At 47.0% G+C, this 21,063-nt stretch overlaps 1 protein-coding gene across 14 annotated transcripts in view; it reads left to right on the top strand.

Annotated features, from left to right (window-relative positions):
- The window catches only part of CHD2 (chromodomain helicase DNA binding protein 2), a 93,018-nt gene extending 74,607 nt beyond the window's left edge, over positions 1–18,411 (top strand). For 13 of the 14 annotated variants that reach the window (XM_074837064.1, XM_074837067.1, XM_074837069.1 and 10 more), the window contains 17 exons: positions 118–214; positions 1,104–1,196; positions 1,676–1,849; positions 2,770–2,945; positions 4,366–4,407; positions 5,421–5,560; positions 6,315–6,453; positions 6,592–6,742; positions 8,050–8,172; positions 8,495–8,623; positions 9,372–9,509; positions 10,701–10,835; positions 12,202–12,380; positions 12,781–12,880; positions 13,432–13,648; positions 13,997–14,246; positions 14,888–18,411. In XM_074837064.1, coding sequence (XP_074693165.1) covers positions 118–214; positions 1,104–1,196; positions 1,676–1,849; positions 2,770–2,945; positions 4,366–4,407; positions 5,421–5,560; positions 6,315–6,453; positions 6,592–6,742; positions 8,050–8,172; positions 8,495–8,623; positions 9,372–9,509; positions 10,701–10,835; positions 12,202–12,380; positions 12,781–12,880; positions 13,432–13,648; positions 13,997–14,246; positions 14,888–15,221 — 2,617 coding nt within the window. In that variant the 3' untranslated portion in view covers positions 15,222–18,411. Of the gene's footprint in view, positions 1–117; positions 215–1,103; positions 1,197–1,675; positions 1,850–2,769; positions 2,946–4,365; positions 4,408–5,420; positions 5,561–6,314; positions 6,454–6,591; positions 6,743–8,049; positions 8,173–8,494; positions 8,624–9,371; positions 9,510–10,700; positions 10,836–12,201; positions 12,381–12,780; positions 12,881–13,431; positions 13,649–13,996; positions 14,247–14,887 lie in introns of those variants that run through there. The other variant, XM_074837078.1, reaches the window with a different exon arrangement.
- The last annotated feature ends 2,652 nt before the right edge of the window (positions 18,412–21,063 follow it).

Genomic DNA, 21,063 nt, shown 5'->3' with positions numbered 1-21,063 from the left:
GTTGGGTAGAAAACTTACTCCTTGCTTTAATTAGGAAAAACTTTGGTATGGTTTCGTGCTGTAGCAGTGCTGACTTAACAGCTCAAAACACATTTTCCTTCTTGTTTGTTCTTGCAGTTCAAATCCTTTCAACAAAGAGGAGCTGACAGCTATTCTGAAGTTTGGAGCTGAAGATCTCTTCAAGGAGCTTGAAGGGGAAGAGTCAGAGCCTCAGGTAGTTTGAAATTGAAATCAGATAGCTGTTTGTAGTCCCCTGCAGGTCTGCTTGGGGGATCATGTGTGTTTGCTCCCTCTTTGTACTTGCCCGGTGCATGAGAATAGGTTGGTGAATAGGGCACGTGTGAGTCCAGAGAAGCTGAAGAAAGCTGGAACTGAAGTCTGGAAAAGCTGAAGCTCTGGGGTTGGGGGATCAGGGGGTTGAGGAGAGCCTTGTTTTAAGGAGTTACATAGTAAGGTCACCAGGAAAGTCCCTTGGCTCCTGAGGATTCCTTTGCTAGTTATAGCACAGTCTGCTGAAAGCTCATCTCCCTGCCTCCTCTGACCACTTTGTCAGCATCCCTTTTTGATTGTCAGCGCAGTGAAGTCGAATAGGTCGCTGTCTCCTGCCTCAGTGCAGCATTGCTTGGCAGTTTACTATTGAGTGCTTTGACCAGTTCTTTTAATGACATGAGTAGCAGAGCTTCCCCTGAGGGAACCAGTCCACAGTTAACATACCTCACTGTCTGGAAATTTTACCTGTTGCTCAACAGGGTATGGTATTCTTTTCTTCTGTTCTGTCACCCTTATTTCTACTCTTCTATACCACTTGAGATAGTTCATCGGGTTGACATAGCACTAAGGGATATGGTAGAGTTGAGAATGGTCAGTGTGAGGTTAATGGTTGGACTAGATGATCTTCAAGGTCTTTTCCAACCTAGATGACTCTGTGATTCTGTGATCCTTGTCCTCAGTGATGACACCCTGCAGATATTTGCACTTTATTTAGCTCATATCAGCACAGTGCATGTTTAGCTATCGCACCCCATGAGTCTGTTGTCAAAGCCTCTCATTTCCTGCTGTACTCAGCACCCTCTGCTTCATCACTCTTTCTTTCTGACTGGTAGGAGATGGACATTGATGAGATTTTGCGTCTGGCTGAAACACGAGAGAATGAAGTGTCCACCAGTGCCACCGATGAGCTCCTCTCCCAGTTCAAGGTATGGACCCACCCCCAGCTCTGTAGTGGGGTGCAGGGATGTGGCCCCCACATCTTGCCACAGAGGTCAGGTCCAAAACAGAACAAATCAGGCCCGGTGAGAGGTGACCTGTACAAAAGCAGTTTGCTGAGGGGTTGTCTGGGTTTGGTAGCTGGGGAGGTATGTAGGTATTAATTTCATTTCAAGTAAGTGGTTTTGAAGGCTGTGAATAAAATACAGAATTTACCAAATTTGGAAACAAACCCAATATCTTACAGAGGCTCAGCAGTACTTCTTAAACTGCACGTACTTCCTCAAAAGCTGCTAGCCCAAAGACATGGCAAGGAACCAGGAATGTAGTGACACAGAGATCAATTATAAAGTAGTTGTGGAAATGTTGGCAAAATTCCTATGGGGAAGGAGTTGAGCCTTAGCAGACAGCTCTGGGGTATTCCTGCCAGGGGAGGGAATGTTTAAAAGTGTTCCTTTGCTTATAAAAGGTGGCCAACTTTGCAACCATGGAGGAGGAAGAGACAGAGCTGGATGAGCGGTCCCAGAAGGACTGGGATGATATTATTCCAGAGGAGCAGAGGAAAAAGGTGGAGGAGGAGGAAAGGCAGAAAGAATTGGAGGAAATCTACATGCTGCCTCGAATCCGGAGCTCGACTAAAAAGGTACAGCCCATCTCGAGGAGCTGAGAGGCAGGAGGAAAGAGCTGGCAAAAGCGACACTCAAGGGAAGCCTCTTGCCATCTGAGTACTTCTTTCCCTCCTCCAAAGTTTGTTAGGAGTAAAGCACAGAGGTAGCACATTGGCTTCTTGTTGGCATCGTGCATTGAGCCCATGGTTTGTAACGCAGTGTGAGGGTCCATACTGGATTTGGTACAACTTGCCTTGTTTTAGCAGACAAAATAGAGAATCTGTAGTGAAGACAGGGTAAAATAGCCAAATGTATAATGCAGATTTTACTGCAGCTTATGCCATTTTCTGGCTGTTTCTCTTCCTGGGGCTCTCTAGCTCCCTGGGCTGCTCTTGCTTAAACATGGCTCTTTCAGGCAAAAGAGATGGTGTCTTCTCAAGTTCTTTTTTAGATGATGGGATCTACCCCAGTCCAACAGAGAGCAGGCTGTGCAAGGAAGCTCTTCTGGGATAGGGGACTTTAAGGGGCTGTGAACTGCTTTCTGGGATGAGCTGGGGAAAAACTAAAGTGAAGACTGGAGAGGATAATCCGTATTGGATGATTCCAGATTCATTTCTGAGATATCCTGGTAAACAGCCTGAAGGACTGTGGCACAAAACCACGGTGATCAGTATGTTTTAATATAGCTTATACCTTAGTAAATCAAAATACAATTGTGAAATTGCTGCCTAGAAGGCTCTAAAGGGACAATGACCACCAGAGCCTTTGCTAGCTGGGAACTGCAAGGATGCGTGGAGCCTCTCTGGGTTAATTACATGGTCTTCTGCATCTTCAGGAAGAGATGCCAAGGTGTTTTACAGTCTGAATGTGAAATAGTGCTACTGCATGGGAGGGACAGAAAAGGTTGGCACATTAGCAGTTGTTAACTGTACTGCTGTTTTTCTGGTACATACAGGCTCAGACAAATGACAGTGAATCAGATGCAGAAACTAAGAGAAGGCTTCAGAGATCATCTGGATCAGAAAGCGAGACTGATGATACCGATGACGAGAAGAGACCAAAGCGCAGGGGGCGTCCTCGGAGTGTTAGAAAAGATACTGTGGAAGGATTTACTGATGCTGAAATCAGGAGGTCAGTTCTGAGCACAAGAGACAGTTCAGAAAACAAATACAGAAATCCCATGCAGGTGGAGAAAACTCCAGATTAATCCAGGAGGTGTTTACCTGTAAGCACATCAGTGGTTTAGGTGGAGCTGGTTCATTGGGCCAGCTTCTGCATCTTTGTGTAATTCAGTTTGCTCCCAGCTGATGACCTTAACATTCAGGTCTGTGCAAAATGGACTGGGTTGTCTTTAGTCAGGCTGCAGTGAAGCTGGTACCTTCGTAAAATTAATTCTTATTGTAACTGCCCTTCCTGGGCCAAGTGGATTGAGTTTATTCCATATTACATGTGAGGTCTTAAGTACCATAAGATACAGAGCTGGAGAAGCCAAGGACTCTGGCCTTCCTGACATTTTTCTGGCAGTAGTCCTGCTGATTTGAGCTTTAAGCGAAAGGCAAGCTCTGGCAAAATAACCCCATGAGAAGCACTGGTCCCGTTGATCCCAGCAGTTACGTATCCTCTTCTGCACTGTGTCCCTGAAGTCAGCTGGGGGCTGAATTCCAGAGCGTTATTTTCTTCTCATATCTTCTAACTACTGAGCCTTTTCCAAAGATCTTTGTTTTATGGCTCTGCCCGGATGTTCAGCCAAAGATGGAGAAGAGAGGATTGTGAGTTTTCCTTGACTCTCGTTCCATCTCTGAGTTGATGTATTTTTAAACAGGAGATGGTCAGACTTTTCAGATTTTGATAGCTGTTTAGGTTATTGTGATGTAGCAGAAAGAGGCTGAAAGAACACAAGATGAAAGAAAGAAGGGGAAATATTAACTCATTTCAAAAATAATCTGTAGTTGAAGCCGTTGTGTCTGCTCCCAGCACAAGGCACTGTTCAGTTGCAGTAACAGTGTCTGACTCTTACCCTAAAGTTGTGTGTTAGCCATGGCAGTGATTTTCACAATAAAAATAAGATGTAAAAATAAATAGCAATCCTTGTCTGCAGACCTCTGTGATGGATTACACCACATTTGGCTCTTCTGTGGTGGGTTGTTATGCTTATAGCCTGAGCGTTGAAATTACTGATGACATTGATCTAATGCCTTTTTTCTTCTTGGAAAAATGAAGTTAATAATTACCAACATGGTGTGAGCCAATGCTTGCTTTTAATTTTTTTTACACTACAGTTATGACTCTCCTCTTTTTTTCCTTATCTGTCAAACATCCAACATTCATAATAATGTTGTGTTCTTCTCCAGCCGAGGTCACAAAACTCTTTGTGGGGCTTAATGGATTAGGCTTCCCAGTTCTGAGTGATGCTTAGCTAATCAGTGTGGAATGCAAGGTTGATAACGTGGCAAGCTGTAATTAATATATTCAAGTGTCTTTGTGATATTGGACCCACTTTTTATGGCAGTTGGTTTAGTTTCTGTTTTCCTTTTTGTTTTTTTTTACTTAGGTTTATCAAGGCTTACAAGAAGTTTGGACTGCCTCTTGAACGGTGAGTCCCAACCTGGCCCTGCTCCAGAGGGTTATCATGGGAGGACATTGTGTTTGATACAGCCTCCACGGACAGCACAAAGCTTTGCTGTCGTGTGATCAGTAACCCAAGCACTGCCGTACAGTCCCTTCTGTCTCAGTTGATGGGTACTGATGATGAATGCTGGCCAGAAAGCAGCCAGAGCAGTAGTGGCGCCGGGCCGTACACAGCATCATCCTGCTGGCAGAGTCTGGCCCTTGGGGCATTTCCACTCTGCCTAGAAAGGAGAGAGAGCAGCTGTCTGAACAGCAAATGCTACCCAAAACGCTTGCCAAGTTTCTCTATGCATATTAGTTTCAAGACTGAATTTGGAGCGTCTTTCTCTCGCTGCCATATCCCTCTTGAAGGGAGGCGGGGGGAGGCACACACCGTCCTTGAGCGTGGGTCTGCAGGGCCCCACACAAGTGCTGTGACCCAGTATGAGGGAGGGAGGGAGATGGGCACATGTGCTGGGTCTGGAAAGCTGTAGCCCTTGCTGAGGTCTCAGAGCTGAGGGAGAGATCCCTGCATGTATTGTATGATAAATGACTGTGTTTTTTCAGCTGGTTGTACTCTTCTGTTGTGAAACACAAGCTTTGCGTATGGGCCTTGACATTACTAACTTCAGCCAGGCAGAAGGGACAGCAGATGGCAGCTTTGGACCATCAGATGGAGTTAGTATGGAACAGAAAGCAGGAAGGAACACTGGACAGTCACAGAGGGTGTCTGTTGTGCCCATGGTAGACAGTTCTCACCTTTGTTTTAATACTAAAAAATCCAAAGGATTGGATCAGTTATACTACATCTGCACTGTACTGAAGCTGTTAGACCTAAAAAAAGATTAAAACTGTGTTGTTTCCTGTACAGACTTGTGAAGGTTTCATACATTCATACATATACAGCACTGACTACTAAAAGCTATGAAACAATTGCTCAGGAAGTGACTGGGAGGAGATATGCTGTATCAAATACAAAACTTTTTTCCCCTTTCCCAGGCTGGAGTGTATTGCCCGGGATGCTGAGCTGGTGGATAAGTCTGTGGCTGACCTGAAACGGTTAGGGGAACTCATCCACAACAGCTGTGTGTCAGCAATGCAAGAATACGAGGAGCAGCTGAAAGAAAACCCAGGTGAAGGTAAGCAAGAGGGTTGTGTGCTGCTGTTACGATGTTTTTGGGGGTGTTCCATGGAGCTGGTGAGAAAACCGTTCCCTTGCTGGACGGGGAGGCATGCCACATTGTGACTAAAAAGCAAAGAACAAGCACACACTTAAACCATCCTGTCTTTGCCAGCCAGCTCTCACTAATGAAGAGAAACCCCTGAGTCTTCTGCTCACACTGGAAAGTGCCATTTGGGTCTGTTGTCTTCTGCTGAACATGAGTTTTCGTGGGGAGAGGCTGAAGTAATCAGCTTATTTAATGCTGGGCCACAAGGCAAAGCTGATCATATTTTAAGTGCTCCTGGGATTGGGAATCAGACTGGTGCTGTGTACTCCATGGTAAAGCTGGATCCACAATTAGCACTTCCCATAGCTGTCATCATCAACCACTCCATGTATGGCTGTTCTGTGCTGTTGGTTTGGAGATACAGGGGTCTGGGCTGAATTTCCTGCTGTGTCTCTGCCTGTTGCAGCTGAACAAAACTACTGAAGCAGCAGCTCCAACGTATTTAGACATATTTTTAAGAAAATGATACTGGAAGGTGTTTGGATTGCAGATCTGAGCGAGTTAGTGAAAGAAAACTTATATTTTGGGTCTGCCTTAGCAGACGGCCTTAGGTTTAAATAAGAGGTTGTGGGCAAGGTCTTGATCTCTGTGTGTCTAGACATTTTTACAGAGGCACTTCTTTCTGTAAGAGTTCTCTTAGTTGCCATGTTTTATTGTCGAGCAGGGAAAGGACCTGGAAAAAGAAGAGGTCCTACTATCAAGATTTCTGGTGTCCAAGTCAATGTGAAATCCATCATCCAGCATGAAGAGGAGTTTGAAATGCTGCATAAATCCATTCCCACGGACCCAGAGGAAAGGAAGAAGTGAGTTTGGCTAAGTAGGCAGTGCAGAAAGAGGCTCAGGGAATTTGGATTTTGTGGTGGAAAGAGAATAGCCTGGATATGTGGATTTGCTTTATTCTCCACAGCATTAAAAGTAGCTCATGTTTGAAATGCCTTCAGGTACCGCCTGACATGCCGTGTCAAAGCTGCCCATTTTGATGTAGACTGGGGAGTGGAGGAGGATTCTCGCTTGTTAGTGGGAATTTACGAGCACGGTTATGGAAACTGGGAGCTAATTAAAACAGATCCAGAATTGAAGTTGTCTGATAAGGTAGGTCACTTTGCTTGTTGCTTGCATTGGGTCCATTGCAGTGTTCATAGAGGACATGTTTAATTTATTCCAGAAACAGATGTTTGTTTGTAACCACTCCAAAAATAATAATAAATAATAACGAGGAAAACAGTGACCTCCATGGAATGTTGCATGCTTGATGGAAAGCAGAGTTGCATTATTTGATTGGCAGTAAATTTTCTCTGAACATTACCATATGAACCACACTGAAATAATGCAGGAAGAAAATGGTAATGCTGACATGTGTGGTTACATGCACAGTATAGAGAGTGCATTGCATAATCGTGGCTTGATATTTCCTTGAGCATCTCTCAAGAATCTGAGTCTGAATTTCTGTGTGGAAATAATTTTTCACAGATTTGACACTGCTTATGTCAAGACTGCTCTGTCTTTGCTTTGAGGGCATAGTTACATGACTGGCTATGGCGGCAAAGCCAGCTGGAAAGCCTCTGTCTAGTTCCTCTGTTCCTCACTCATTCCCATAAGAACTGTTTACGGGGGCCCTGTTGAAATGATCCAGGTTAAAAATAAGCCGCCATCCTTTGTGTCAGCACAATGGAAGGAGAGTGAACTGCAGCACAGGGCTGAGGAACACCGAGAATCTCTACACCAGCTTTGCTGCCAATATGCTACATTCCCATGACATCCCCGCTGGTGTGTTTAGCAAAGATCAGACTGTGGCTGTGAGCCCTCCTACATGAAGTTCAGAAAAGCATTTTACAAAGGAAATAATTATCTGAGACATGCCAGCCAATTTCCAATAAAGTATGAAGGTAACCTAGTTGGCAAACTGAGATACTTCCTCCACAAAGTGGCACCTTGCAGCCTTGTTTTCTGCTAAAAATTCTGCATCTGTATCATCACTGTGGCAATGTCTCAGGTTACCAGAGGGGACCAGCCTGCTGTGACAGAGCTGTCACAAACAAATCTGATGCATTAAGGAGAGTGGACTCAGTTTTGTAACTTAAGGCCCCAAGTATAGTTTGCAAAGTTTTTTTTTCTTCTTTTTGCATACTTAGAAGAAAGATCGTAGAGAATCTAGAGAGCTGCCTTGGGGTCCTTTCACTTTTGCAAAAGGCCAAGGGGAGGGGTGCCTTGCTAGGAGCTTTGCCTTTGGCTTTTGTCTGTGCAGAAGCTGGAAGAAATGCTTGAACCTTCTTGTTCCCCCAGAAGGTGAAGCATCTCCAACCCTTTGCTGGGCCTGGAAGAAATGCTGCTAGTGTGTATCTCCTTTGTCAAGGATTGATAGGTGCATGTGGGTGTATTTTTTTTCTTCTTTATCAAAGATCCTGCCTGTAGAGACAGATAAGAAACCTCAGGGAAAACAGCTCCAGACCCGAGTTGATTATCTACTGAAACTGCTGAAGAAGGATCTGGACAAGAAAGAAAACATGAAAGATGGGGAAGAGGTGAGATGTGGCTGCTTGATTCTGGGGGTTTCAGGCTGAGTGATTGACTGGTGGAGGGAGACAGCCTGTGTTCCCAGGTCACTGAACATCATCTACATGAAAGAATATGGACTTGTCTGTTGTGTGATTGTATTGTGATGCTGAAGTGATAATTAGTAAGGGGCAGGTGATTATTACACTTACTGAAGGACTGGGGCACATCAGGCTTCCTGCTGTCCTGCAGGACCTGCAACTGTTTTCAGGATGTTCAGGAGATGGAGTATGTCCCCAGGAAGTAGCTGTAGCTGTTTACTTGCCCTGACTTGTTCTGTGTTTTCACCAGGGCAAGCTAAAGAAGAGGAAACCACGAGTAAAGAAAGAGAACAAGGCTCCCAAAGTCAAAGATGAGCATGGGAATGAACTCTCCTCTCCTCGTCACTCAGACAACCAGTCAGAAGAAGGTGAAGTCAAGGTGAGTCAACTTGGTGAACAGCAGCTTTTCCAGGTTTCCTTGAGCTATGTTGTTCCTGCAGAAACTCACCCTGAGAAGCATCCTTAGCAAATGCCCTGTGGAGTTGGGGGGCATTAGAGAGTGCATTCCCCCAGGAGATTGGCAAACTCACAAAAACAGCTGTCAGGGTGAAAGAAGGAACTTTCCCACCCACTCTTTTAGGTTAGTGCTTTAAGGGTTTTGGGGGATCCAAGAATGGCCACACACATCCACATATTGACTTGGAGGAAAGGTTGTCTCAGGACAAAGTCTGTTGCCCTTATAAAGGAGAGAAAGAAGAATTGTTTCCCTCTCCTTTTCAGTTCATCTGCCAGTAGTGAAGCTGGAGTTTACCAAGGTCATGCTGTTGCTTAGAAAACCTTCTGTCTTTGAGTGGTTTGGCTTGTAGTCTGAGGCTTTTTGTTCATGTGCTGATCAGTATCTACCTTAGGGGCTGAGCGTTCTCGAGCGCAGCTGGCATAGGAAAGCAGTGCTTATCTACAGTTTGCCAGCTAGTTAGAGACTGGGGCTCGTCTATTTTTTATACCCTTTTGTCAAGGGTTGGGTGGATTGCAGCTGGTTAAGCAGGGCTTGCTGTCTGGTTAAAGAGGTGTGAGGGCAAATTTGGATGGACCTCAAAAATTGCCTGTGTTTCAAGGATGTAAGTTTTATGGAAGAAAGTTTATGTGAGGTGATGGACTCCAACTTTGTGCTGTGACTGATTTTCTAGGAGGATGGCTTGGAAAAGAGCCCAGTGAAAAAGAAAAAGAAGAAAGAGAACAAAGAGAACAAGGAAAAGCAGACAACCACTAAGAAAGAAAAGGAAAGCGACAAGGAGAAAAAGAAGACAAAAGACAAGAAAGAGAAGGTATGTGGTACTCTCAGGAGCAGTTTGAGAGATAAGAAAGTCTCTGAGCAGAAGGGCAAGTTAGGAGACTTATGATTCATTAAAGGCCCTGTGTGAAGATACATCAGTGAAGCACTGTGGGGTGGGGTATTACCTCTTTTTCAGCCCTCCTGAATGCTTATTGTGAAGAATTGCCATAAAAAGTAGAAAAGGCAATATATCCTAAAGCTTGATGGAATGTGAGCAAAAAGGAAGAGATTTTGTCAGACTGCCTTTAAAGTACAGCTGTCCCTCTTGACAGCAGTATGGCCCAATAGCTGATGTTAAGAAAGAAAGGAGGAAGAGCCAGGAGCATCCAGATCAAGTTCTGTTCAGCTGTGATTTATCACAGGGCTGGCAGCAACTTGTCTGTATTCCCCTTCAATTTAAACTCACCCCAAATAACCCAACTATCCACACCATCAAGACTGTAAGTTGTCCTTGGTGCTGTTCAGGACTCACCAGAATGAATGTTTCAACATCAGTGGTATGTTGTGGACTAAAATGTCCCCAGAATTTTGGGTACAACTGCCCTGAGGCTGGGTTCAAATTGGAAGGGGGGTAAAAGCTTCTGTAATAATGACCTGAAGTACCTGTCCAAGGAACAGGTATGTACTGCATGCCCAGTGTGTTTTGACACTGAGGTCACAAGTGCAAACCAAGGAGTTTTGCTGCATATGTAGGGGAAAGTTTGCTTTCTGGTGATTTTTGGTATGGCTTTGACTGCAGATATGTCATATAAGTCAAATTTTACACTAACAGGCCATGATTTGAGGTTGCTTTTCAGAGAGTCTGAGGACTAGCAACATCACATGAAGTTGCAGATCCTCATCGACAGGAGACTACTCTGAGCTCTGTCTTTTGCAAGGGGTATATACTCTTTAGCTTAACCTTTCCTCCAAGTCTTCAGCGTTGGTTTTCTCTCCATAAGTATGAATATCGTATTCATGTCCAAAATGTTGGCTCTGACTTCTGTCTACTCCCTCAGGGGTGATGTAAAGCTAAGTAGAGGCATTGCAGCTAAACTGTTTGAGATCTTCGGAGGAAAGTTGTAGGAGCAGTGCCCGGGGTTTAATAAGTGCCAGTAACAATAGTGCGGAGGTTGTTAGTTGGATCACTTGGGATCCTGCAGTCTAGCTCATCATGTGATGTGTGTAATTTGTCCTTGTAAAGCCTAAAGGTGGTGAAGCCAAATCTGGAAGTAAAGGGAAGAGATCACAAGGTCCTGTCCACATTACCGCAGGGAGTGAACCGATCCCCATTGGAGAAGATGAGGATGATGATCTGGACCAAGAAACATTCAGCATAGTGAGTATTTTCCTTCGGAGATGGGAGGGTAGTAGCAGAGAGCCCAGCAAGGCAGCCAGGGTTTGCTTACATGTTATCCAAAGACATGTTTTAGGAGTCAGGGTGTGAGCCCCCTCCCAGTGCCCCACAGTGATTTCCTCTGGATGATCTGAGAGCGTGGCAGAACAGTCCTCTATGAGAGTTGTCCACCAGCCTCCTCTGTGCCTACCAGCTGCCTGCTGTAAATGGCACTTCAGCTGGAAGAAACTTCAAAGCTCTTTCAGCTCCCAATTCTCACCAAGCAATTGCGATGTTAAGGGGTTCAGATAACTCTCCAAAATGTAGCTTTGCATGAGTGCACATGTTCATCCCCTCCCTCTGCCAGGGATGCCAGCCAGGGCAGGAGAGGGCAGCATGTCAACAGAGGATGCAGAAGGGCTCTCTCCTTCAGCTGTTAAGTTCCCACCGTTCATTTGACCGTCCTGGGTTACAGAAACCCTGCAGCCTTACGTGGCATTATCTCTCCTGTAGAAGCCCAGGAGCCACTGGGGCTCTTCCAGGCAGGGAAATACAGGAGAGTATTGAGGGTGACCTTGTATGGCTGTAGGAGGTATGGAGTTGACTGAGCTGTAAACACTTCCCTAGTTGTGTAAATGCTCTTGCAGCAAACATGCCTGCAAGGCTCCTTGTAAAAATAGCCTTTTAGTAAAAGTTGTCATGGCAGACTCTACTTGGCCTGACTTGCACAAGGAAATGCTGAAATACCACTTTTTAAAAACAGTTCTCTAAATGCAAATCTGTGTATTCGCTGCAGGTCCTGTGTTATTTTTGTCTGTTTTTCTTTAACTTTCCCTCTGTGATACATGAAAGGTCCAGTCAGGCAGTAGAAACCTGTCTGATTTACTGTCTGTGCGCAGTGTTGATGCGCACAGCTGAAAAAGATGGTGCTTTCATCTCATGTCTTCCAGTTTTGGTAAAAGCAATAGATTAAAGAGACCACAGATGGGGATGGACAGGGAGGCTATTGAGTGAGCACTCATTCAGCTGGGGCTGTTGGTTCAGCATGTGTATGCTCGGTTACGCTTCCCTGCCTGCCGTGGGATCAGTGCAAGAGCAGACCATGTGCAGTTACGGTTTGCAAAGCAAATTGTTCCCCTCTAAAAGGCGGGAGCAGTGGAGGTGGGGACACTCTTGTCTTTTCCTTATTATTTTCTGCAGCATGTCTAACAAATTGCTATTTTCATAGCTGATTTCTCCTTGCCTAATGGTCAGATAAAGCTAATATCTTGTGCTAATGAACTTCTTCCAACTCTGTCTCATTAAGAAGGGAACAGTATAGAGCCCCGTGCCAAGTTAATTACTTTCTGCTCTCTATTGCTTTTTCAAGTGCAAGGAAAGGATGAGACCAGTCAAAAAAGCACTGAAGCAGCTCGATAAGCCTGATAAGGGACTGACAGTTCAGGAACAGCTGGAGCACACACGCAACTGCCTCCTAAAAATTGGGGACCGCATCTCTGAGTGCCTTAAAGCCTACACTGACCAGGATCATATCAAGCTATGGAGAAGGTGAGGGATCATTTTATTTTCTTCGGCTGGTTTATGCTATTTAAACATGATAGTTCAGAGGCTGCTGGGTTTTATGTGGATGAATGTGCGATTTGCCTCTTCTTTAACCTGTGAAATCTTGTGTTCTGTAGCCCACTCAGTCCATGACCAGTCTCAGGTGAAGGTTTTGTCTGCAAGTTGTGCTGGTTTCATTTAAATTGTTTTCAGGGCTAGTTTAGATAAACTAGTGCAAACATCTTTATTTTACTTTGAAGAATTTGGTTCCAGCTCTCGTGATCATCTTGTCCTGAGCTGGGTTGAGACTATTCTCCAGGGAGGATAGAACTGGTGTTGGTTTGAAAGCAGTTGGTAGTTAAACTGCTGATGTAGCAATTAACATAAAATGTTCATGTCCTTCTAGGAACCTATGGATATTTGTGTCAAAATTCACAGAATTTGATGCTAGAAAACTGCACAAACTCTACAAGATGGCTCATAAGAAAAGATCGCAGGAAGAGGAGGTGAGATCTGAAGTGCCTTTCCCCCTCTGTTCGCTGTCTTTAAAAGTTGTCACACTTGAAGTGTCAATACTTTCTGCCTCGTTGTTGGCTTTCTTTGTAGTTGTTGTTGGCAGTCTGTGGTTTTCTTAATATCTAAATAGTCTGTTAGCATTTGTCTCCTCTTCCCTGTGGCATTTTCTCCTTTCACCTAACAACACTGGTCACTTTTCCTGGCTGTTCTGACCAAGAAGAAGCATTGCTTGGTGTGGCACGTTGTGTTGAGTTGACCTTTAGAATGAAAAGCCTGGGAGTGCTGCCCTGTAGAGATAGGATGTAGAAGCAGAGCTGCGTGGGGCAGAACTGTGCCTCTCCTCCACCACGTTTGTACCATTGCCATTCATACCATGCTGGGGCACAGTTGGTTTACCCAAGTCCTCAAAAGAGATGGGTGGCCCACAGCGTGAGGAGTCTGCAGAAGAATCCAGAGCCTGACAGACAAGGCCATTGCTCACATAATCTGAATCTTACGGTGGAAGAGCAGTTGAGCTGTAATCTTCTCTTCCACCTTGCAGGAGCAGAAGAAGAAGGAGGACATGTCCAGCATGAAGAAGCCATTCCGCCCAGAGCCTTCAGGCTCCAGCCGCGATTCTGTGATGTCCCAGTCTCACGTGCCTCACAATCCTCATTCCCAGAAGATCCACCTGCCCTCTTCCCATGCCCAGCAGCAGATGCACGGGCACCCACGTGACAACTATGGCCATCCAAACAAGAGGCATTTCAGCAACACAGGTGAGCTTTCCCTTCTAACCTAATGGCTGTTTGCTCTTGGACACAAACCCTTCTGAGACTCATGGCTGGTCAGGTTTAAAGGTGATGGGATGGAAGGTATATTACCAATGTACTTATTGCTGGATTGGAAAACACAATATAGTGATAAAAAGAGTATAAGAACAGGACATAATAAGATTTTCTAGAATAATGATAGAGAAATTCGAAGAATAAAATTTGGCCCACATAGTTTAGGGAGAAGAAGGTCAAACGGGCACAGCAATAGTTACAATTTCTTTGAGAATTCAGCAAAGAAATGGGCTTAAAGTAAAGTATGAAAGATCCTTACTGGTGCTTTCCTCATTGCAGACCGAGGGGAATGGCAGAGGGAACGAAAGTTCAACTACGGTGGCAACAGCAACCAGATGTGGGGTGGGGAGCGGCATCACCAGTATGAGCAGCACTGGTACAAGGACCACCACTACGGGGATCGTCGATCTCGTGGAGAGCCCCACCGGAGCTCTGGGAACTACAGACCAAATAACCTCTCCCGCAAGAGGCCATACGAACAGTACAACAGTGACCGAGACCACAGAGGCCACCGAGATTATTACGACAGGTAAATTCCCTTTCATCTCAGAAAGGCTGGAAGGAGAGGCTGCACCTCGATTACTGTGTTAGTTTTGGGCCCCTCACCACAAAAAGGACATGGAATTACTGGAGCGTATCCAAAGAAGGGCAACGAAGCTGGTGAAGGGTCTGGAGCACATGTCATATGAGGAGCGGCTGAGGGAACTGGGGTTGTTTAGTCTGGAGAAGAGGAGGCTGAGGGGAGACCTCATCGCCCTCTACAACTACCTGAAAGGAGGTTGCAGAGAGCTGGGGATGAGTCTCTTTAACCAAGTAACAAGCGACAGGACAAGAGGGAATGGCCTCAAGTTGCGCCAGGGAAGGTTTACACTAGATATTAGGAACCATTTCTTTACAGAACAGATTGTTAGGCGTTGGAATGGGCTGCCCAGGGAGGTGGTGGAGTCCCCATCCCTGGAGGTGTTTAAGAGTCGGGTCGACATAGCGCTGAGGGATATGGTGTAGTTGGGAACTGTCAGTGATAGGTTAACGGTTGGACTAGATGATCTTCAAGGTCTTTTTCAACCTAGGTGATCCTGTGATTCTGTGAGTTTGCAACTGTGCGCCCGGCTGCAGTGGCCAGGCTTTCCTTGGGGAACTGATCTTCATCCACTTGTTTTCTCTCTGCAGGCACCACCACGATTCCAAGCGTCGACGATCCGATGAGTTCAGGCCTCAGAACTACCACCAGCAGGATTTCCGACGGATGTCTGATCACAGGCCACCCATGGGCTACCATGGCCAAGGACCTTCGGACCACTACAGGTCCTTCCACACAGACAAGTTGGGAGATTACAAACAGCCTCTTCCTCCACCTCACCCTGCAGTGTCGGACCCTCGCTCACCTCCCTCTCAGAAATCCCCTCACGATTCCAAATCACCTCTTGATCACAGGTCACCTCTGGATAGGTCATTAGAACAGAAAAACAATCCAGATTATAACTGGAATATTCGGAAAGCATAAAGTGACTGAGAGGGGGAAAGCGCACATCGGAAATACTTGGTTTGATGCAACAGTGGCTGGTTTCTCCAAGCCAGCAACCAGAAACTCTGAACATGCTGCTATCATCTTGCTGGGTCAAGGAGGATTTTGGGGGGGTAGGTGGAGGAAGATTTTTCCCTAGTTCCCGGTTCTGGTTTGGATTCCTGTTTCCTTTCCCCTCTTCTATCATTGAATGCTGGAATCAGCCTTACTGCCTCATTCTTTGTTTTGTTTTTGTTTTCCCCATTTTGATGGACCCAAGGGAATTTTCCCCAGCCAGTGTTTCCTCAAACCAAGAAGGTGGATCGATGCTGCTTAGGATTGTGTTGAAGGCTGTTTGCCTGCTCTGACTTGACATTATGTGACAGATGCTGCTTTGGGACTGGGGGTATAAACCGGTTGGGCTGGGCTTTGTTTGTAACCAGTATAGGGCAATGGAAGGATATATTCGAGGAGGGACAGGAGAGTCCCTCAGCAGCCAAGCTTGGTTGAAAGAGGGACTCAATGTCCCTGCAGAGTGACTCCAAAGGAGTTGGAACCATGCTGGTGACAATCCATCACTTTCCTGGCCACGTTATCATTTCTCATGTCTTTATCCATTTCAAGAAACTGGCTCTGCTTAGATTGTTGTTGTGTCCCCTGCAACAGAAGAGTTGTGGGGATCTTCCTCCCATCTCCAGGGCTGGAACTGGCAAATCTTGACTCCGGGGGACTTTGGGATATTTAAAAAAAAAGACAGACTTCCTTAGCAAAGGCTTAGTTCACTTCTAACCAGTGGAAAGAAATTGGGGTGAGAACAGTATTTCCCAGTGGACAGGGCTCAGGAGTTCATAATAAAACTCCTCTTCTCTTCTGACATGGGCAGCTTGGATGGTCCAGGAACTAACAGATCCTGGGAGCTGCAAGGTCAAAAATGGCTCTGGGCATCTGGGGATCCTGAAGCTCCGAATCTCCCTGCCGCTGAAATGCTCCCGTCTTTGGGCAAGTCATTTCTCTCTGCGCTTTGCAGAACAGTGATCACAAACCTTTCCTGCACCCAAAGGATGAGGGATGATAGTGCAGACTTAAATAGGAATTCAGTGGACTGATCACTGTTCGGTGAACAGGTCACCTTCCTGCCACTGTTCCAGCAGGCAGCAGTCACTCTAAATTGCTCTGAAAGACCTCCTGTCTGTCTGAGTTGGAAGTGTGCCTGGGGGCTTAGCACCTAAGTGAGCAGGGAGAGAATGAGGAATTCAGGACTGCGTCCTTAAAATTCCTTGGAGCAAATATCTTAGGAGCTCAGCATGGCAAAGGGAAAAGAGGAGTCTACAGCCCAGCTCAGTGGACTTCAGAGCAAACACTCCTCCAAGTGTTCGAGCCACAGCATATGATGCAGAACAGTGTCCAGCTGGCCAGAAGGAGCTTGGGTGATTATTTTTCAGGTCCTAGGTCTTTGTTCGTAGAGTCACATCCCCAGAGACCACAGAGCTCTCCCAACAGCTGGGCTGCCCTGAGCGTGGTGTCTGGGGATGTGTCATCTCCCGGAGGTCAGTATTAACCACCAGGCTGTTCCAGACTCCTTTTTTTGGCGGGGGACAGGAGCTGGGCCTCCTTTTAACATGCCAGTATCTGACCCTAATAAGCTGTGATGTCCTTTTCCCGGAAAGACTGAGGGGAGATGGGTGTTCAGGGCTGGCTTCCTGACTCCAGCCAGCACCTTGAAAGGCGCACGCAGACTGACACTAATAACCCCACATCCCCCTTCCATGCAGTGCATCCCTTGAAATCTGCTGCCATCACTCACTCCTTTCTGAGCCCACTGCTTTAATGGGACACACGGGAAGTGTTTTCCTCCCCTTTTGTTTTTATTTTGCAAGATTTCCACCAAATGCAGGGCAGTTTTTCTTCCTTAGGGGTACTGTATTGCCCTGAGAAAGTGTTACACTTGTGTTTACCTGTGCAGGAGGAGGTGAAAGCAAGTCTTCCAGTCTCCCATGGAGCTGCCGGGTGATGGGAGGTGTTGAGATAGCATATTTCCACAGCATTTCTCACTAAGCTGTGATTGCAGGTGTGCTTGCTGTGGTATTCAACAAAGAGGTCCTTTCTTTTCAGAGGTATTAGCTTTTAATGTGAAAATGGAAGAAACCTCGGAGGGGCAAAGAGAATTGTTCTTTTTGTTCACCAAGTGGTGCTATCATGTTGGAAAGTTCGTGCCATACACTTGTAGCAAAAGGCAATACTGGCCAGACCAGTGTTTACGGTTGGCGCAGGAAAACTTTGAACCCCAGCAGGAGGCATTTTCTGTGTCCAGATGGGTGGGGTTTCTGCTCGTCCCGGGTCCAGGTATGAGGTTGTTTGGGGTTTCTTTCTTGTGCAACAGCAAAAGCTTCACCTGTATCCACCGAAGAGCTGTCCCCGCTGTTGTGTTAGCTGATGCTGAAGTCACAGTTTTGTTCACTCATGGTGGGTGGGTCTTTGCTTTGGCTTTAATGAACCTGGAGACCTAGATTTGGGAGAAAGTCCTTCCTGAGCACACACAGACATGCATTTTTGTGTCCCCTCCACAGAGGGACCGTAACCAGACACAGTCACTTGGATGTGAGTGGGATAGGAGGGGACAGGTCCACAGCCATAAACTCCACTGTGGTGTTTGTGTCAACATCTGGTACAGCTCTTCCTTCCAAACCAGCTGCGGGATTCCCTTGAGCCTCTTCGCAGGAAGAAGTAGCATCTTGCTGGGATTTTATTTTTTAAAAAAGAATTTTTCAGCCTGACCCCTTTGGAAATGGGGTAAAGTTGTGAATTCACGCGATGGAAGTCCTGCAGACCAAAACCACCTGCGGGGACAGGCAATGTGGTGCCCAACCAAAATGGATACTTAACAGCGCTCTTAGGTGAACAGTTTAAGTGATCCACACAAAAATACTATTATGCTTTCACCCGTTTCCTCCTGACCTCCGCCTCCCCTCTGGGGAGAGAAGGACTTTTACTGTAAAAATGTGGACTTTTAAACCTGTTGACTAAAAACAGTAATTAATATTAATTTATATTTGTGAAAAAAATGCCACTGTCCTAGTGATTTCTGATGTAAATATGTTGTTTATATAGTAAGTATTAAATTTTCCTACATTGTAAAACTGCTGTACTTTTGATTCTTGTATATTAAAAAGTGTTACTGAGATTTTCAGAACCGCGCCAGCGTGGTGTGTCTGGGGGGTCCTGCGGCCCCTCGGTATGGCGGCAGGGCTGGTGGAAGCACAGCGTGAGCACCTAAAACCAGGGCTGTTACGGGATCACAGGGCCCTTTCCTGCCAGCCACGGGCATGCCACGATGGGTATTTTCACGGTGCAGGAATAAGCATGTTCTTGGCTGTTTTACATAGTTTCAAAGTCTGCGGTGATAGAGACTTGGAAACCCCTTTGGATGGGAATTTCCACCCCATCAGGAGAAGCTGTGCATTTCCTCCCCCATTTCCACCAGGATTTCACTGGGATGGTACCACTGTTTATGTTTATCCACCCTCTGTCTTTTCTGGATCTCTGTGGGTGTGTAAACTTCTTTTTTGACCCTTTCTGGAGAGAATTCTCCTTTCTCTAGGAAAAGTGCTGCTCCCGCTGTATCAGTGGAGTTCTCTGCTCTGTCCCCAGCCCCTCCAAGGCAGGACATGCCTCTCCCCTCTCCCCAGGTGGGATGTGATGGCATCCAGCAGGCTGTTTTGGTTTGGTTTTTACTCTACCCATTCACATTGAGGCCCACACGGCAAGACACGCTGCAGGGGTTGAAGCCATTTCTCCCAAGTTACAAGAGCTCATTGTAAAAAGGGCTTTTCACACCTGTAGCTGCTGGGTCCAGCCTTTCCCAACCTCTCTGCTGCTGAGCCAAGTTTCAGCCAAGAGTGAAATTTCACAGCTGAGTTACATGCCCCTGAAAAATGGATTTCCTAATGGAAAGAGTGACAGGCTGTTCGCTGTGGGGCTGCGGCAGGGAGAGGGGGATCGGCTGGAGGGAGGCGCAGGGACTGTGGAGAGCTGGTCCAGGTGTCCCTGCCCAGAGCACAGGGCTGTGAGGCAGGTGATTTTTTTCTTTTTTAATTCAGCGCTGGTTCGTTCATCTCTTACCCGAGGGTACCCATAGGGAAGCTGGAGAAGCAGCAGCCTGAGGAACCAGAGCAGTGGGGCAGGTAAGGATATGGTCACTGTAATGCCAGGGGGCATTGGCATCGGCTGCCCGGCATCCCCCTGCCAACCCAATCAGCAGCACCATGCTGCAAACAGTTAAAATCCTGAAGCCTTATCAAAGCCGATGGGGAGGCGACCCCTTGGCATGATGCAGCTTCCCGAATCTCCCTGTCAGGCAGGTCCAGTTGGTCCCCCAGGAGCGTCTCCTCCCTCAGGACAGGGTCCATGCAGCGCTGTGGCCATCCCATGGTGCTGGGCTGTGTCCACACTGCGCGGGCTGGTCACTGCCGCTGGCGTGTATCGTGAGGGGACCCATTGCCCAAGGTGGTCGGCAAAGCCGTTGTGCAGCCGCAGGGAGCAGGACCCCCAGCCCTGCCTCACACCCTCCCCAGTGAGGGGACGGGGAGGCCGAGAGACCCCACTTTTTGCTTTAGGCCGTGCCAGAGAGGACCCTCTAGAGGGCAGCCGGTTCCCAGCAAAAAGCCATTTTTTGGTGAGCAATATTCTGCAGTTGTTTTTCCCAGACAGCCGGCTGTGAAGAGCAGCCGGGTGGCCGCAGTGTCCCCGCTCACCCCGAGCAGTCCCAGGCAAAGCTCAGAGCAGCCGAGGCATTGGCCCAAGGCCAGGCTACGGGCAGGCACAGCCAAAACGGAGCTTGAAACCATACCCGAGACATCAGGCTGCGGCACTTGAGCAGCCATCCACCACAGGAAGATGTGCTTCAGACAGAGGGGTAGGATGGGACGGGGACCTGGGATCCCCCAGGAGCTGCCCACAGAGGCTGGGGCTGCCCCCTCACCTCCCGCGGAGCATGACCTGGAGAGCAGTTTGAACCTCTCAGATGCCGTAGGGTCATTGCTGCCATCACTGCCCCCGTGTCCTGGTGTCCCTGCATGGCCTGTGATTAACGAGGACAGGAGCATCCCGGTCACTCAGGGGTCACCATCCCCTTACATCCAGCACTTTGTCCCACCAGGAGATGCAGGTATCCTCTTGCTGCTCACTCGCTGCCCAAGGCTGGAGAGCAGAGGACCTTTGGTGATGTTTTGGCAGTGCAGCGAGTGAGGGAGACCCCCAGCCCCACCATGCTCTGGGCAGTTTTTATATGACTTTGCAGATGTGGCTGAAGCTGAGCTCTTGTGAGCTGATGAAAGTGGTGGCAGAGGGAGTGGGTTTGGCTCTTTCCAAAAGCTGCTGGTTCTTCAGGACTCTGAAGGAGGGGGAGGTCAGATCTCAGATCTCGTGCTGGGTGTCTTTGCATGGATTTGCAAACACAAATAATGTGTTTTCCATTGATGCCGGTGTCCTACCCAGCCTCACTGTCTCCCTGGCCCAGCTGCCGGCACAAAGGAGTCCTGCAGCTTTCCAAAGGAAAATTAACAAAAAGATTGCAGTTTTGGTTTCCCTCATTAGAGGGCAGTAACAGACCCAGCTGGGGACAAGAGCGATGTCCAAGAAAGGGGAGATGATCAAAAGCAGAAATTAGGAGGGACAGATGCCGGCTGCTGCGTGAGCAGGGGAAGGGCAACGGTACCCGCTTGAACTCCATTGCTGCACATCTCCTTTCCCAGTGAAGCTCAGCTCTGATAGTTTATTAACCGTATTTCCCCCCCCCCCTTCCCTTTTTATTTTTCTCATTTGGCTGTAGATAAATAAATCTCCA

This window comes from Strix aluco, chromosome 12 (assembly GCF_031877795.1).
Source record: "Strix aluco isolate bStrAlu1 chromosome 12, bStrAlu1.hap1, whole genome shotgun sequence".
NCBI lineage: Eukaryota > Metazoa > Chordata > Aves > Strigiformes > Strigidae > Strix > Strix aluco.
The sequence above is the reverse complement of the archived record's forward strand: the minus strand, read 5'-3'. Positions and strand labels throughout refer to the sequence as shown.